Consider the following 17,601-nt stretch of genomic DNA (forward strand, 5'->3'; position numbering starts at 1 on the left):
TCCATTTATTTTAATCCATTCATGGAGGAGGGATACACGCAGGGCATTGTCAGGCAAAATAGTCCCCAAAAGGAAACTTTTTTTTTTTAGATTTCTGACAATTTTACCATCATCAACATTACATATAAAAACTCAGAAGGTTCACTGGTGCTTTTGGATAGTAAATAAAATGGCTATATTTGTGTTGAAGACATAGTGACCCCTGGTTCATATCACCACCACTGTACAGAAATATAAGTATGTAAATTTCTCTACAAAGAACCGTTTCACATCAAAACACTCTGGGTGACTCTTTTTACATCTCAATGACTGAATTATTCAGAAATTTTGAAAAATGAGTGAAATTCCCCTTTAATGCTAGTTGCTAGGTTGTGGTCAAAAAGGTCATATACCTGCATAGTAAACTGAACATATTTATTAGAGATTTTAAGGAGAATCAGTAAACAAGCGAGCAAATGTGTGAACTATTCAAAAAGACAGCATATTCAACATGTTTGTCATGAAAAAAACCTGTGTATCTCCATTTTTTACTTTTTGGCATAATTTAAATGTTCAACTTACCTTTTGCATTGTGTTAAATGTTGAAGAGACCAATAGAAATGATCTAAAATGAATTAATTAAGAACTTTTTTTTCATTCTCCTGTAAATGTACTATTTTGGAGGTTTTGCTCCATCACCAACGATATGTTGGTTTTGCTAGTGACCATCTATACGAGTCTATGCTGGTCTGTCTAGCAAGGACAACACTGAACAGATCCAGTTATGGAGAAGGCTGAGAAACATTAGTTGGTTTATTAACATTAACTCTACCTTTAGAGGACTCTATTCACATTTAAATGCAATAGCTGAAAGATACAAAAAACAATCAGGAGCCTTTTAATAGCAGCTCAAGTTTATTGAACACTAAACAGTATAAGAACACTATTTTTTACCTACTTTCTGTGCTAAGCTGTTTCATTTGTTTATTTTATGTGAGTCTGTGAGTGAATGCATTCTTGCTGACCAAATGGCCTGTATGATGGGTTGCATTGCTTGCTAGAAGACCTACAGCAGATCATGTAAAGTGCAAGTGAAGGATGCAGCCATGTTCACTGGTTCACGGGTGAATCTCGCCTTGAATGGTGTCGGAGTCTCAGTGACAGTAGAAATCCCATTTCTGCAGTAATAAAAGCCATATTGCATTTTCATGTAAGTATTAGCATATCATTTTTGTGCAGCGTTCAAAACATAGTGAAAGTACTGAAAAGCTTTCAACACTCACATCCGTTGGGACCACAACTTCAGCAGGCATTAAAGCATGGGTCTCTTCAACAACGCTGCTGGGGAAGTGGCCTAGCCGGGCCTCCTGCTCACTGTAGTAGGACCCCTGGACCTGTACCCAGAAACATCCTCGATCAAAAGGGACACATCTTGCATGGGCTGCCATCAAGCACTCATAAACACATTAAAAGGGAATGTCTACAACATAAATACAGCCATTTTATTTACTTTCACAAAATGACAACCTACACATGAGTTTTTATGCGATGTTGATAACAGTAAAATAGTGGTCAAACCAGAATACATGCATTTTCTTTGGAGACTATTTTGCCTTAAAACAGGCATGTCAAACTGGTGACCTTACGGGCCAAACTGCTGCGGAGATTAGTGTTTACCCTCATTTAACGTTCTGAATTCAGTTCATGAAGGCCTTGCTAATTAACTGATGAGCTGAATCAGGTGTGTTTGATGAGGCAGTGAGCTGAAGTCTGCAGTGTTTTGGCCCACGAGGACTGGAGCCTGACACATGTGCCTTACAAAGTCCTGCATGTCCCTCTCTCTGCCATTAACGGCTTTTTAAAAATATGTTTTAGGCCAAAACTTTATCTCAGAACTATCGTAAAACAATGTTTTGGGGATCAGGCATTTAATGTAATAACTTTCTGTGAAGTAGCAGAGACATTAAAGACTTCAGACGTCTGGTTCCTATCACCACCACTGCAAATAATTCGTACTTGGTAAGTTTTTCTAGAACACAGCATTTCACATCAGACCACTCTGAATGACTTTGTTTACATCTTATCCATTTAATTATGTAGAAATTTTGTCACTACTGTGTTGAGAATTGTCCACCACCCAAATAATATCTAGTCAGTGGTGGTCTCATCATGGTCCCTTTCTGAAGACAGAAGGGGCAGATGGAGGCTGAGCTACAGTCAGTAATTGGCTACAAAGTGCACACATTTGGTGGGTGTACCTGATGTAATGGCAGCTATAATCAGTCTTTAATCAGGTCGCTTTGGCCTGATTAAAACACCGTAAATAAGTTTCTGTAAAGAAAAAGAGCATCCTCCCTCAGCTGGTGTTATGATACTCACACTGCCTGCCCAAAAGAGGTTTCCCTGGTCCTTCAGCATGGCATACACATAGACGAGCTGGCCTTGGCGGATAGGAATGAAGCGACAATCTTGGGGATAGTAATCCTGGAGGGCTCTAGCAATGAGGATAGGATCTGAAGACAAAGGCGTATATTAGGTATGAAGCAGTAGTTCAGTGAACAGTCTGATTTCTATGTTCTCCTGCTATCACACGATGCTACCAAGCTGGTGAAGGCCAGCACATGCTTCCTCACATGAAGCGCCAGCACATCTCAGCTCAGCACACTTGGAGGAGAACACTAACTGCCAGTTCTGTTATGGTAATGCTATGTTGATGGTGGGACAAAGGGAGGACCATTTGACCCACCCAGAGAGAACAAGGACAATTATGCTCTCTTGGACTTTCAGCCCTGGTTGGCTGTGGCTAATCGGTGGGACATAAGCTTCCAGTGCTGGTTAGCTACTTTAGCATTGTAGATCAAGTGTAAAAAAAAAATAAAGGAAGAAAAACTTATATCAGACGTATTGGCTGATGGACATTTGTAGTAAAGGGAAATCAGATTTTTTCTGAACTAACGCTTTAATACACCAGCATGGTGGGTTATGCTGTAAGGAAATGTAACATTAGTTTTACTTACAAACAAAAACATTAATGTATAATACAACATAGCATTTCTGTCCTTATAAACAACGTTTCCATACATAATGCCTTTAAAAACCTTTGTACAGTGAATATACACTGTTACTCACGGCTGCATTCTGCATCGGCGCACAGCTTCTTGTCAGAAAGTTTGGGCATCTGCCTGCCAGCTTGCACGTCTAATGGCAGCAGGCCACACAGCACCAGGATCAGCGGCCAGTTAGCGTAGCGTCCCTCCATTGCCATGATCTGCAGTTCAATTCAGTTTGAAAGGTCTGGCTGAGTGAAGTCTGCAGGCGGAGGAGGGGCTTTAGTTGTGGCCCTGCCCCCACTTCTCTCCCACAGTGTGGACTAATGGCCAAGTTCTTCTGAAAAAAAATGATTCCCTAGTAGGGCAGCAGGAGTAGGAGGCCTGATCCATTTTGATTATGCTTGAAGTGCCAATACTGTACATTTAGTTAGTATTCTGTTGTTTCCCCTCTCAAGTGACACTTACAATCGTTTGGTTTTAGGTACCAAAAACAGTCCTAATTTAAGTTTGGACTAAAACTTATCCCCACATCTTTCACGGTCTGCAGTAACAACCGTTCATATCACTTCAGCTTTTATGGGTGGTTTAACTGCTGTAGGCTGAATGAGTGGGCATATATAAATGTGGGCATTTACACATTTTACACTAATTCACAATAAAGATTAAATTAAAATGGGCTGCTTTTTGCAGCTTAGCTTAAACATCGTTGCTGTCTAAAACAAAATCTTCACTTATTTATTTTTACATCATTTGACCACAGCAACTGTCATTTATAGTCTGTGAAAAATTCATATTACTTGGAATAAAATATTGTTACATTGACTTGCATTAAATGTAAAGAACGTTTTTGTCTTAAAGACACATGCTTTGATCTTGTTGTTGTTGTTTGTTTGTTTTTTTTGTGGACAATATGTGGACTGGAAAGAAAAAACTTTCAAAAAACACCCGTCTGATGAACAATCTTAAAAGGTAGACGTAAATTTTCCAAGATTTTTAAAGTGCTTTAGACTGGATACATTTTTTGCTAGCTGGCTAATTCTACAAATAAATGATCCCTTTAACAAAGAAAAAAAAAGTTTGGGGACCAACTGAGGTTAGCACTATATAGCTAATGCTAGCTAGCAATTCATGCATTCATTAGCCTTCAGTCGGAGTAGGTAGGATTTGTGGATCATTTTAGGGTTTCCCAAAGGTTGTGTCATGTGTCTGTGCAATGCATGCTGGGTATTGTAGTGAGAGAACACTAATGGACTGAAACAGAAAAAAATATATGAAATAATTCATTTCTATCACACTGATAAGCCCTTGGGTGCAATGATGCACTACAGAATACTATATGACACAATAAATAACATATGAAATGTTAGTTGTAGACCAGAATGCTCCTTTAACTCCCATAGTTATTGAATCATATGGAAAACAAGGCACTGCATTGATGTGTTCGGGCAGTTTTTGTTGTGGCTATTTGGTCACACCTGGGATTGACTGTATGTTATGTCACACAATAAATCTTTTTTATCTGTCTCTTATCTTATCTACCTCTGTTTACAACGCCATGTTTCCAGCATGTCGTCATATGAAAGTATCTTCCTTACCGGTCATTTTAACTATTGAAGTTTGCTCCGGAGGAGTGAGCTTGAGTCCAGCATTTGGAGCAACATCACTAGTCTTATTCAGTTCCTTTTGGAGGGAAAATATGTGAGGCGGAAAACAGGAAGTGGCAAGGTGAGTTGCACAGACTGCTGCTTGTGTGGACGAGCTTGACCTTTGCTGACCCAACACCAACTCACACTCATGCTACTGTTTCCAGAGGAAGCTACAAGGCTACGTTGGCTACGTCTACACCTAGTTACAGAGTCTGGAGACCATGCCAGGGGTTGAACAAGCCATCTTCTCACAGAGCAGAAAATCAACAAACAGGCTGAGCTCCTCAAGGGAGCTACTGTGGTTTCTCTGGACACGTTTTAGTTGAGTCTACTTATGAATGACATCGCCAGTGATGCTAAGAAATGTAACAAATGACTCTGAATCTTTGAGCACGGATTAAAGTTTCTTTGAAACTGTAGTATTTGGCGGTTATTTCCAGAAATGTCTCTGTTTAAGCTACAGAAGAATTTTGCCACAACCACAAGGTGGCAGAAATGAGCATGTTTGCCTGCCCTATGGAAAAAAGACATTAGGATTTACTAATTAATAGATAAACCTTGCTTTGTATTGGAAATTGGCTTAATGGTTAACATTAGACACCACTAGTTTCCTCCTTTGGATCCCTTCAGGAAACCAGAAAATCAAACATATCTGGGAAGAATCTGTAGTCCCAGTACACCTGATACACCATTAGGATCCTTGACACTGTGATATCAACCCATAAAGAAAGGCTTTTGTAATAAAGCTTAAATTAGCTTCTTTGACAATTTTACATTCCACCTTAAATTCTGGCATTTGTATTGTACATTCTGTAGGCGCCAGAATGTGGCTGCTGCACCATTTAAGGTGGAACGGAAAAATAAAAATTTAATAAGAAGCTGGAATAAGTTGTGTTCTGTTATTGTTGTGTTTTTTGTTGTTGTTGTTGTTGTTGTTGTCTTTTGTTTTTTTTTACCATAGGTCAGTTCTTTCTTCACATCTAAAGAATATGCTCACCTGACAGTCACATACATTTGATTCTCTGGCTCAAATGTTGCCAGTTTTTGGCAGCAGACTAATGCACAGCTTTTTGTTGTGTATGTAATAAAAACATACAGGCAGAAAATGTCAATCCAGCTCTACTGTGGTTGATTTCGGCCAAGAACTTGGGTAAGAACCAAGAATAATGGGGCCATTCATGGTTTTACAGTGTGGTTTTCTCAAGCGACCTCACCTGAAAGGCTTTTGTATTACCTTCGTCACCTGTGTGAAGCACCTTCCCACCACATTTGCATGAAATCTTTCGACCCCTCCCATCTGCTGAGGTCATCAGTGGTGGGTGTAGCACGGCCATTAACTGCTGAACATTGGCTCACAGGCTCCAAGGAAACCAGCAGTGCTTCCCTGGTGCCATTCATGCTGGGAGCCAAGCAGGAACTTCCCAGGTAAGAAAAACAAGGCTGAGTTGGCAGTAGATCTGTTTTTTTCCAAGTATCAAACTACAACATTTGATGAAATTATAGAATTTGACTGCAGATGTTACACCTTGATCATGAACATGTGTACCAATATGTGTCCAGTACTGGTAAGGCTAACACCTTAGAAGTTATTGTAGAATATTAAGCTACAACTAGTTCACCTGATAAGGACAAATTGTTTTGTATTCTGGCTTAAATGTTTGATTTGAACAAGAAGCTGAACAAACTTTGCTGCACTTTAGCCAAACAGGTGCTGGTTTAAAGCACAACTAGTTCATGATAGCTGCCATAGCTTGCTTCCTTGATCAACAGGAGAAGAGGGAACTAGCCTGGACTCATCCTGGACTTTTACAGGTGTTACATTGGCCAGCTGAGAAATGGCCGTTTAGCCTAGCCCTTAACAGGTTCATTAGCAGTGACTTTAGATTGAGCAAGCCCAGTCATGCACGATCACAGGAACAGAAAACCAGTCTGGCAGACATGCAGGGGTGTAGCTGGTCACTGAGGAGACTTAAATGACTCGTGGAATGTGGGAAACACTACAGCTCTTGTTATTTTGGTCCCTTCCACAAAAGGAGCTCACAGACAACAATAGAAATGCTCTGAGGCTGAAGTATATTATCTTTCTTGGCCTGTTTTCTGGGTTAGCTTTTTCAGGACAGCGTAGATCTGAGAAATCTGAGCCAATTAGCTACCAGTACACTTCAGTTTGTTCACAGTTATGTGTAGCATCTCTTTGACTTGCCAGTAGCATCTCATTTCAGGCACTTTGCCTGTTTATATTCATGTACAGTCTAATTGCCATACAGCTGCTAAATTTAACCTAAGATATGTGGATTATATTTTGGATTGTAGATTGAAGGTGCAGCATATGGATGTGTTCAAATGTTGTGATCAACCCTCAAGATTCCTAATAGTCGTCGTCGTCTTCTTCTTCTTCTTCTTCTTCTTCTTCTTCTTCTTCTTCTTCTTCTTCTTCTTTGTACCTTTTAGGGGCTTTTTTGCCCCTGACACTTGGTTAATACCTGACCCTGGTTAATGTATATGGCAAATAAAATTGATTGATTTAGAGGCTGCCAGTATCAGTTAGCTGATAATATTGGCTGATACTGATGACCCATGGATTTATCATTTTTGACAGTGATAATTAATTTGTTTTCCTCCTGTATAACTTTACTCAGTTGTTGGCTTAAACCATTCTATATACTGCCAAAAAAGTTGATAGTGGAACTCTTTTGGTGCTATATAGAACCATTTTTATTTTCTAAGGTATTTCAAAGAACCATATACAACACTTTCTCCATCTTTACTCATTTAGATGGTTCTTTGGGCTGTCGTGGTCTTGTATCGTTGCTGTCCAGAGAACATGTATCCCCAAAACAGTAAATTCACAAGAAAAGACAACTTTCTTAACTTTAATACAAGTTTTATTTCAGGTGAATCCAGGTGATTTTGGATTCATCATGATATTTTCACACAATGTAAAGAAGAGCTGCTGTATTCAAATAATGCAGAAAATGTAAAATTAACAAAAATGGAGACACAAGGTTTTTTTGGACAGCCACGCTAATAATCATTGCCTTTTCTAAAGAATCCTCGAAGAACCACCTATTTTAAAGGTGTGTGTCATAACAATACAGGCTGAGCTGGTACATTTTGACAAAACAAAACCCCATCATGGCTAAAATAAGAAAAATAAAATTTGCTATAAAAGTTTGCTGTAAAATGTACCCAAACCTAACGTCTATAATGTAAATCTAAAACTGCATAGGCCAAATTTTAGCCCCTTAAAATTGATATCGATATGAGCCACAAACTTTTCCTGTCACTCTGGTCATATTCTGCTGTGTTCTGGGCTGACTGCCTTCTTACTTCTGTTTTTTGCTCGCTTTCATATGTTCAGATTTTGACCTGCTAACCTAATTCAGATACAAGATGAGGGCCTCACTCTTTGCCCCTGAAAGCTGAGGATGGGATTACATCTGATAACCGGATGACCAGAAACAGCGAGGAAGGCCTTGGGGGTACCAAACCAGCGTGAAACAAACACAAAGCACGAATGATTTCAACCAGGAAAGAGAGCCTCCCCTCTCCCAGCCTGGAGGACTCTTTCTTCCCCTTCTCCTCATCAACACCCTCCAGGCATCGCATCATGGGCCGAGGCGTCAGGCCAAATGACTTATTGGCCTCCCCCGAGGGCGACAGCAGCACCACCATGCTGGAGAAGGACCTGATCCTGGCGGCTGAAGTGGGCCAGGCCCTGCTGGAGAGGAACGAGGTGCTAGAAGCTCAGCTGGAGCAGATGAGGAGAGACATGGAGGTTAGGAAAGGTTTTCTGAATCTTAAACACAGACAGAAAAAAAGGCATTAAAAAAGTCATAAACATAGATTTAGACTAATTAGAGAGCCTGTAAACAACAATCAGTACCCAGACACTGCAAAAGCTGCATAGCAACAAGTAGCTGATGGGTTGTCAGCCCATTATAACATTATCTTATTTTACTAGTGTATTTTTACAAGCTGTTCGTTTTTATTGTTCCTGTTCCTTTTTAATTCATTTTTTCTGTAAATACAACTGAAAAGCATATCGCTGTTGTCGGAGAAAGACATTGTATCTCCATTATTTGAAAATACCTGTTTCCCTTTACATTGTATGTAAATTTCATGATGAATGTACTAAAAGAAATGACCCATAATTACTTGGGGCAGGGGGGTCTTGTTCCATTGACTTATATTAAAAGTAAAGTAGGTTTATTCCCTATCCTGTAAAGTTATTCATTTTGGAGATTTTTCTTCCGACAACAGTGATATGTATTCTAAGCATTTTTGGTAGCATTTTTTAAGGCACTGCTGTTTTGCTTCTGCATATCATCGCTGGAAAAAAACAAAGAAAAAATGTATCTCCAGTATTTTTTAAATTATTTTTCTACATCATTTGAACACAGCAGCTGTCCTTTACATTGTATGAAACTTTCATGATGAATGGACTAAAAGAAATGCCATGAAATTAACTGGAATGAACTCCCTGTACAGTAACTTCCATTAAAAGTTATGAATGTTCTTTTCCTTTTCCTGTCAGTGGGGGACAGTAACGATATTGTCCATTCCAACCTCTGAAAAACAGAATTTTGTGACAGGAATATAAAGAAAATGTCTTAAAGCATCATATGTTATCCTTTATTTATTGTACCGGGAGAAACCTATCATTTTGCTGCCTCACTCTGTCCAGGCTTTTATCTTGTCCAAGGACTCAGTCTTGAGTTTTGAACCCACAACCTTCTTGTTGCTGGCTCATGTTTTTGCCATATTGCACCACCTTAATCAGCAGCATGTTTAGCTTCACTGGAAACCATGGTCAGCTCTGTTTTGCATTCATATGAATTGGGTCTGTGAGTGGGACCGCAGCTTTGCAAATAGAAATGTAATGGCATTGGCCTGCTGGATTTCCTGCTCATTAGAGTGGTTGATGAGCAGGAATAGATGGATTAATGAAGTATCAGTACAGTGAAGTAGCAACACTGATGTTTCCCTTTGTAAAAATAGTAATAGACATATGTATTTATATGTAAATAGAAATATGATGTAATGTGATTTGTTTTAATGAAATTAAATTTATATTTAATACAGAAAAAGTGAAAAAAACTGTAAATGAACATGTTGGACAGAAATGTATATGCACATTAGCAGGTATATAGAGAGTGCATAGGTCTCATTTAACATCTGTAATATCTTGAAACATCTGTTATTTCTTCAGGAGTGCAACCTTTATTATTCTAAAGTAATTATTCCAGACTAATGCAAAAAAAAATCATGTATAAGGTCTTTATTTAGAAACTTTCACTGTACAAATCTGTAAGATTTCCCATTTTTGTGTGTGCAAGAAACATTTGGTGTTAGTTTTGGGATACTAGCCTATGTATAACTTGCTATTGCCCATCCCAATGATCACAGGTAGGAAATTTGGTGTCTCTGACACAATCACATGGGTGAGAACGGCATGCAGTTACACCCATCCCATCAAGCCATGCTGCTAGATAATTTGAAGGATCATTAGGCTTTAGATAATTGGTTGCTCATACCAGCTACACTGCCTGTGAAAAGGTCGCCTAGTGTTTCAGAATGATTTTAATACAAATAAGCATGCTTTCCAGGTGTCCGTAACTTATATAGACGACTAACATAAATAGACTACATAGAGAAAATACATGGAGAAAATATTAATATTTGTGACACGTTGTGATTAGATTACATAATTAGAATCCACACATTTATCCCCCGTGTTCTGATGTGAGCACTCCTCAGCACTCAAACCTTTTACATGCTTAAGCCACCTTTTGGGCTAAAACAGTTTCAAAAGGAAAGTTCTGAACAATGCTAGAACACTGGTGCTAGAACTGACTGGTGCTCGAACACCTTTAGAAGTCAGTGAGCTGTTTCTGTCGTCAGTTAGGAGCTACTATATATCAACAGCAAGGGAGCAAAATATCTAATCAGCTAATATGGCCACTTTAGGCCCGTGCCTTAATAGTTGTATACAATAAACAAAAAAGACAGTCAATTTGTTAATTGCAGTTATTTATGTGGCAGATAATGTCATAATTTAGGCCCAATAATTGGTCTAAATCTGTCCTTTTTTTTATCATAAGTATACATATGCCATTGTTCAGTGTTCTACAACTACTGGTTATACCTATGATATACTGAGAAAAGCATATCGTGACGTGAATTTATCACAATAACAATAGTACATCATCATATTGCACACCCCTACTGCCATTATTTAGACGAAAACCTGCTCTGCACACCTAAACGCTTTGATTAACATGAAGCTGAGTCTTACAGAATATAATAATTAGTAAACTGAAAACATAGACAAAGAAGGCAAAATAGCCCCAAATGTTTGACAAAGTCTGTAGTATAGCAATAAAACTGTATGTGTGCATGTGTGCGTGCTTTCAGGCCTTACAGCAGGAGAAACACACGTTACAGCGCCACTTAGAGGTGCGAGAACTGGAGGCAGGGCAGAAGGAGGCAGAGCTCCAGGCTGACATCACATCTCTACGTGAGCAGCTGGAACAGAAGCACAGTCATGGCCGCGATCGGCGCCGTGAGGAGAGCGAGCAGCTGGCCCAGCTGTCTGCTCACAACCAGAAACTGGTGGAGCAGCTAGCAGAGGTGACCACATGACCAGAAGAGTGTTTGTAGCCAGTGAGGGTGTAAGGCAACTTTTTCAGATTAGGTCATAAGCAGCTCACCAGTCAGTCCATGTTTTCTCTCTCCCAGCATACCTGAACCAAACGGTTAAAGTGATAGTTTAACCAAAAATCAAATTTGCAGTTTTCCCCTGTCCTCAGATGTAGTTCAGCCAAGACATGTTTGGTATCTGAAGTTTAATTCTTTAGTTTTGCACTGGAGCTATGAGGCTAATGTAGTACACGTAATGGACGCTTACAAACACCATTGTGTAAAGTGCAAGCCTAAATTATCACACACTTTCCTTTTTACCCTGTTGATTTGTTAAATAATGACACATAGACTTGCTTATATGATTTCTGGCACTGTTGACATTGTTATCTATAATAAGAAACAAAAGTTGTCAAGCGTAAAAAAACAGTAGCAGCGTCTTGGTGCTGTATTTTCATCCATTTGTGTAGAAAACAGTGTGTCATTCAGTGTCAGAAGCCCCATAAGCAAGTCTGTTTGAGATTACTGAGCTACTCAGGGCAATAGTGTATGACCGTTTAGGCATGCAGTTTGCATAGTGTCATAACTATAATCTGCTAGTACTTGTTAGCCACATTAGCCTTGTAGCTCCAGTGTAGAACTAAAGAAGCAAACTGCAGACACCATACAAACATGGCTGATCAACTACATTTGGGGCAAGATGAAAAGTGTCCACATTTTCTGCCAAACTATCACTTTAAGAACATTTAATATGACTGCATTAAGAAATGCTGCTCTAAAATATTAGGCAGGTGGACACAAGAATATATCTCTGTGGAAAACTACATTCCACTGCTGTGAGTGAATGACTCTAATGGTTTTGTAACACCTTGCTGTGCAGCACACAGTAAGTGTATAGCTGGAATGCAGAAAAGCAGGTTTGGTTATTTCCTCCTAAAGAATGAAGGTCTAAAGTCAGTTGCTGAAAACATTTGTAGCGAGGCATGTTTCCTTTATTTTTGTTCTCATTCTCTGTCTCAGGCGGTGTCTTTGGAGCACTCTTTGCGTCTTGAGCTGCGCTCTTTAAAAGAGGAGATGGAGGACACAAGTTTCAGCCGGTCATTAAACTCAGCTCGGTTGGACAGCCTGCAAGCAGAGGTATATAAACAAAACCATAATCAAATGGTGTCTAATCCTGGGACCAGAAAGGTTTTCCTGTAAGAAATCACCGATAGTGCATGGTTTAACCGAGGATATATGTACACCCCACAATAAAAATGTTTCTGTTGCAACATGCATAGTACTTTGGGCCTGTTTTCCAGACCCAGATTAAGCCTAATCCTGGTCTAAATGGCCAAATTTATGGTAAAACACCAATGAGCATGCAATTTAATCCAAGACTAGCCTTAATTAATGTCCGTGAAATAAGTCCATAGTGCTGTACAACTAAAGGACAATCAGAACAGTAGTATAAAGAGCATTATGCCAACTATACCTCAACAAACATGTTTTCTAATGCGTAATTAAAAACATAATACATGATTGTTTGCTAATATTGACATAATATTTAAAATAAGGACTGAACCTTTTTGGTGTTTAATGGATGTACAGTTGCATAAAATATGGTTCTAAACCCCCTAAAACTACCTGGACATCTGCGTGAATGGCTCCTAAAAAGTGCATTAAGTACATCAAACAAACAGTAATTGTGCATAAATTCTCTGTAGAGGGTGTTAATTTATTTTCAGTAAAAAAGAAAATCAAATAAACACATTATTTTGACCGAGGTGGCCAAACTTTTGCATATGACTATACTACAGGTTTTTATTGTATTAAAAAATTAATTTATTATTTCCAAAATATACATTTTTAACAAAAAAAAACAACAACATTTTTGCCCTGGCGTCAAGCTAGTGGTTTTCATCAGCCAACAAGATCTCTGATTGAGAGAATGCCATCATCAGGTGTCATTGCAGAGTTACATTTGTGTCATTTCATAGTTCTGCTGTGTTCACTGTTATTGCAAAGTGTGGAAAATGGTGAATATAGGAAAGACTCTTTCTGTAGGTGTAACCAAACTGTTGACTGGAGCTGGTATGTGTGCTAAATAAGACGGTGGTCCCGCTCACACAGTTGTACCTTCTTGTTGAGCAGAACAGAGTTCTACAGGAACGCTTTTCAAATATGGACCAGCGGCTGAAGTCAACGCAGGAGGACAATGAGAGGCTGAGGACTGAGAGGGAAGGACTCCGAGAGAGAGTCCTCGAACTGCAGACCAACCTGAAAGAAAAGGAGACAGAGGTACGGAAGACAGGGAGACAGAGAGAGAGAGAGAGAAAGAGAGAGAGAGAGAGCAAGAGAAAAAGGAAAAGGCAATACTGTTAGTAGGGGAGCCATCCGTCCCTGATAACACGAGATCAGCTTATACTGAAAAATAGAATGCTGCATCCCTTAATGCAGTTTCATGCGGTCACAGTTGTGAGAATCAAAGTAGAAGAAGCGACAGAGTAGAATCGCTCAGTTCCTTTTACCTTAGATTGTGCTATTAGTCAGATATCTGAAGATATTCCTGACTATCATGAACTAATAGAGAAAAATTAGTAATCTAAATAGGCTGTAGAACTCGTCCTAATCAATTCAGTGCAAATGCTGATTCGTGTACACATGATTTATTTTAAAATTCATTCATTCATACATATGATAGAGTTTACATTCTATAAGTATAGTACGTCAGCAACTGGCATGTCTCTGCTGTCGGAACAAAACCTCATCTCCATTTTGTCGTTTTTCAGATTTTGACATCATTTGAAAATACCTGTTGTCCTTTACATTGCGTGAAAATCTTATGATGAATGGAACAAAAGAAATGGCCCAAAATTACTTGGAAAAAATTCTGGTTCCATTGACTTGCATTAAAAGTAAAGTATGGTTTTTCCTTCTCCTGTAAAGTTACCATTTTGGAGATACAAGGTTCTGTTCTGACGGCAGCGATATGCACCATTTCAAAGTCACCTCCTCAGAGTATAATTCTCCCCAGCATGAAAAGGAAAGGGAAGGCTTGGTTTTGTATGTAACCTCAGGCTCACCGTCTGCGGTTCTTTCACAGCTGGAACAGGAACACAGTGTGGTGTTCCAGCTGCGCACCATGAATCGGAGCCTCCAGCAGAGGGTGCAGGCTCTGGGGGAGGAGGCCAGCCTCGGAGAGACCACCTGCTTCCCTCTGTCCCTCCAGAATGAACTCCAGCAGTCCCAGGTAGTGCCTGTAGGAGAGTGTATCTAAAGTGGCATCTAAAGTTCACTCACCATGCGTTTTAGTAGAAATCCCTGCTTTGTCATTCCATTCACTAGATATTTAGAGCTCCACCTACCTAATAGGTCCACTATATTGGTTTTCAGATACAGATTGTAGCCCAGACTGACTAACAAACTGAACATCTGGAGCTACATGGTAGGGTTACTAACAGAATGAGAAGTATTTATTGGTCTTTCTAAAGGTGGCATTGATGTGACTCTGCAGTTTAGGTGTTTTTAGTGGCTTTATTTACCCATCAATGGCAAAATAGCTAATGTTTAAAATCAGTGAAATATTCCTTTAAGTGTCTCTTTCTCATGCAGACCCAGCTCTCTCTCTGTTTATGCTGAGTAAATATTGGTGGTTATAATTCATAAAATGCAGCATCTTGCTTGAGATTATTACATTTAGTCATTGTATGCAATTTGTTTCAACAGGCTAAAGAAACTATCTTGGCCCACTCTGCTATCTTACAAGAGAAAGAGGAGGAGATTCAGAGGCTGAGTAAAGAGGTTTGTTCCACATTTATAATGCTAATTATTTAAAATGTGGGTCATGTTGAACTAGGGCTGGGCAATATGACACTATATATCTATATCTATATCTATATATATATCTATATCTATATCTATATCTATATATATATATATATATATAGATAGATAGATAATATACTATTGTTATTGTGCGAAGTTATGTCACAATACAATATGCTTTTCTGAACATATCATGTATATCAGTCAGCACTTGTAGAACACTGACCAACTGCATGTTTCATTATAAACAGCAAAATTAGTCCCGTTTAGCTGGATTTAGTGCTAAATATTGAATAGAAAATGCATTTTTTAAATGTAGCACTACTGGTTCTGATAAAATAAATGTGACATATCGTTTATTCTGAAAATGTGTTAAAATATTGCGATATTATATATGTGCCATACCTCCCACCTTTGTGTTGAACTGTTATGTCATGTTCAACTGAGTACTACGTCCAAAGCTCCTTATGTTTTTTAATAGCTGGAGACCAGCCAAGCTGAATTAGAAACACTGACAGAAGAATTGAAGCCATTCCGCAGTTCTCCTGGCAAACCAACGTACAGGTAAGAGATGACCTCAGAGAAATCGTGCTAGGGGGTGTGGCATCACATTACATGCATTTTTGTATTTTTCGCATTCCTGTTTTCAAATAGCACTGATCAAGATTAAGTTCTTTTGAACTGGCCCAATGAATAAGACGCTGTTATGTGGGGTGTGATAATGACGGTCTGAAGGATTGTTGCCCAATGCTCCGTGTTGTTTTGCTTTGTTGCCAACACAGTGCTCTGGAGGAAGAGATCATTCTGGCTCGACAGGAACGAGACTCCCTCAACCAGCAGCTCCTGAACACCATCAAACACAAGGTGGCACTGTCTCAGGAGGTGGAGTCATGGCAGGTCGGTGAACTGTTGTTTTCTTCGGCAATGTTTGTGTGTGAGATGTTCCAAGAACTTCAACCAATACAATGCCTTGTCTATCCCATAGTAAACTTTCAAAAAGTTCATGCACAGTTTTATGCCTTTTTTGTGAGTTTGAGTGATGTTGCTTATGGTGAAAATACTGATTTGCATTATTAGCTTATTTTAACTTTTAGCTTATTTAAAATAGTTGTTTGTTTAGTTTATGTCCCACAATGTGTTCAATCCTGTTACCATAATCTGCAGGAGAAATGACACATTTATCACATTCCTGGGATTAATTGAGGCAGAATATTTTTTGGGTCAGCTGATCTATTTTTTTCTATAATAATTTGTTAAGAACACATCACTGTCAGCGTTGTGGAGAAAGCAGTACAGCAGTACGTGTGGTTTGTGTGGTTTTGAAGGGTAAAATAAGATTATTATTTTGTCATAAAGTCACAGTCACTGAATGTGGGCTGTAGGCTGTCTATCTAGCAGCACCTTTAACTTGCTTGTTGCTTTGAATACTTTTGTTTTGTTTACATTTTCACTGGTATTACTGTTGCCAAACTACTCCTACTACTATTCCTGAAGATGATGGTGGTGGTGGTAATAATAATAATAATAATAATAATAATAATACCATCAAATTAATTTACATATGATTATGTAAATAATATAATCACAACGATAATTTAATTAATGAGCCACAGTGACATTTGTTTTTTGCCATAGTTTATTAAAATGAAGTAAAACCACTAGGACATAAGAGGCTTTCCTTTCAATTTTAAATATGATGTATTTCAGTATTGTACTTACACAATACATTCTGTAAAACGTAGATGCAAGATTCACTTTGAGGAGCTTCTTGCTTTAGGTAAGGGGTGTCTTGCCCTGACAGTGGTAGTAGTTTTTGAAGATTTGTGTTATAAGAGCAAAACTGCTAATGTTCTTAATTGAGGTATTTTCCCCCTTTTCTGGTAATGAGGTGTTTTTTTTGTTTTTTTTTATATAGAGTGTGTGCATTCTTCAAAACTTCATGGTGGGACAAAACAGGTTCACACTTTGTGGAAAGTCTCATACTAATGTCTTTTTTTACTTCTCATTGTCATTTCTCCAGGAGGACATGCGGCTAGTGATCTGTCAACAGGTGCAGCTCCAAGAGCAAGAGAGGCAAAGAGAGAAGGAGAAGGAAAAAACGCAATCGCCATTCCAAAGAGGCAGTCGCACAAGCAAATCCCTTCGTTTATCAAGAGAGGAGGGGAAGAAAAGCTTTTTCTCCTCTTTTTTTGGTGGGGAATAAACATTTAGATGGAAAGAGAAAAGAGTAAAGTACATGAAACTGCTGTAAGAGCATTTTCCTACAATTTTTTGTTATTATTATTATTATTATTATTATTATTATGTTGTTGTTGTTGTTGTTGTTGTTGTTCAGGAGTGTAAATAAGACAAACATAGACTAAATATGGTATATTTTCTCATGGAATTTATAATATGCTCATTCAATTGCTTATATTGCATCTGTCACATAAATGTTTAATATCAAAACAACACTGACAGTTGTGAACTCATTGTAT

At 38.7% G+C, this 17,601-nt stretch overlaps 2 protein-coding genes across 3 annotated transcripts; one reads left to right on the plus strand and one right to left on the minus strand.

Annotated features, from left to right (window-relative positions):
- Positions 1 to 928: 928 nt before the first annotated feature.
- On the minus strand, positions 929 to 4,665 carry mia (MIA SH3 domain containing). Its single transcript, XM_036580889.1, has 5 exons — positions 4,625 to 4,665; positions 3,109 to 3,247; positions 2,359 to 2,492; positions 1,263 to 1,373; positions 929 to 1,157 (listed from the first exon to the last, which is right to left on the minus strand). The coding sequence occupies exons 2-5, from the start codon at positions 3,242 to 3,244 to the stop codon at positions 1,134 to 1,136; spliced, it is 405 nt and encodes a 134-aa protein (XP_036436782.1). The 5' UTR covers positions 3,245 to 3,247; positions 4,625 to 4,665; the 3' UTR covers positions 929 to 1,133.
- Positions 4,666 to 5,989: 1,324 nt separating this feature from the next.
- Positions 5,990 to 17,591, plus strand: bicdl2 (BICD family like cargo adaptor 2). Of its 2 annotated transcripts, XM_036579809.1 has the most exons (10): positions 5,990 to 6,100; positions 8,037 to 8,453; positions 11,093 to 11,308; positions 12,338 to 12,454; positions 13,451 to 13,597; positions 14,403 to 14,549; positions 15,026 to 15,100; positions 15,606 to 15,688; positions 15,907 to 16,021; positions 17,145 to 17,591. In XM_036579809.1, exons 2-10 carry the CDS (start codon positions 8,193 to 8,195, stop codon positions 17,325 to 17,327), a joined length of 1,344 nt encoding a protein of 447 aa, XP_036435702.1. In that variant the 5' UTR covers positions 5,990 to 6,100; positions 8,037 to 8,192; the 3' UTR covers positions 17,328 to 17,591. The 2 variants fall into 2 exon arrangements, with proteins under 2 accessions (XP_036435702.1, XP_036435703.1); XM_036579810.1 differs by lacking the exon at positions 14,403 to 14,549.
- Positions 17,592 to 17,601: the final 10 nt, after the last annotated feature.

This window comes from Colossoma macropomum, unplaced genomic scaffold, assembly GCF_904425465.1.
Source record: "Colossoma macropomum unplaced genomic scaffold, Colossoma_macropomum, whole genome shotgun sequence".
NCBI classification, from domain to species: Eukaryota; Metazoa; Chordata; class Actinopteri; order Characiformes; family Serrasalmidae; genus Colossoma; species Colossoma macropomum.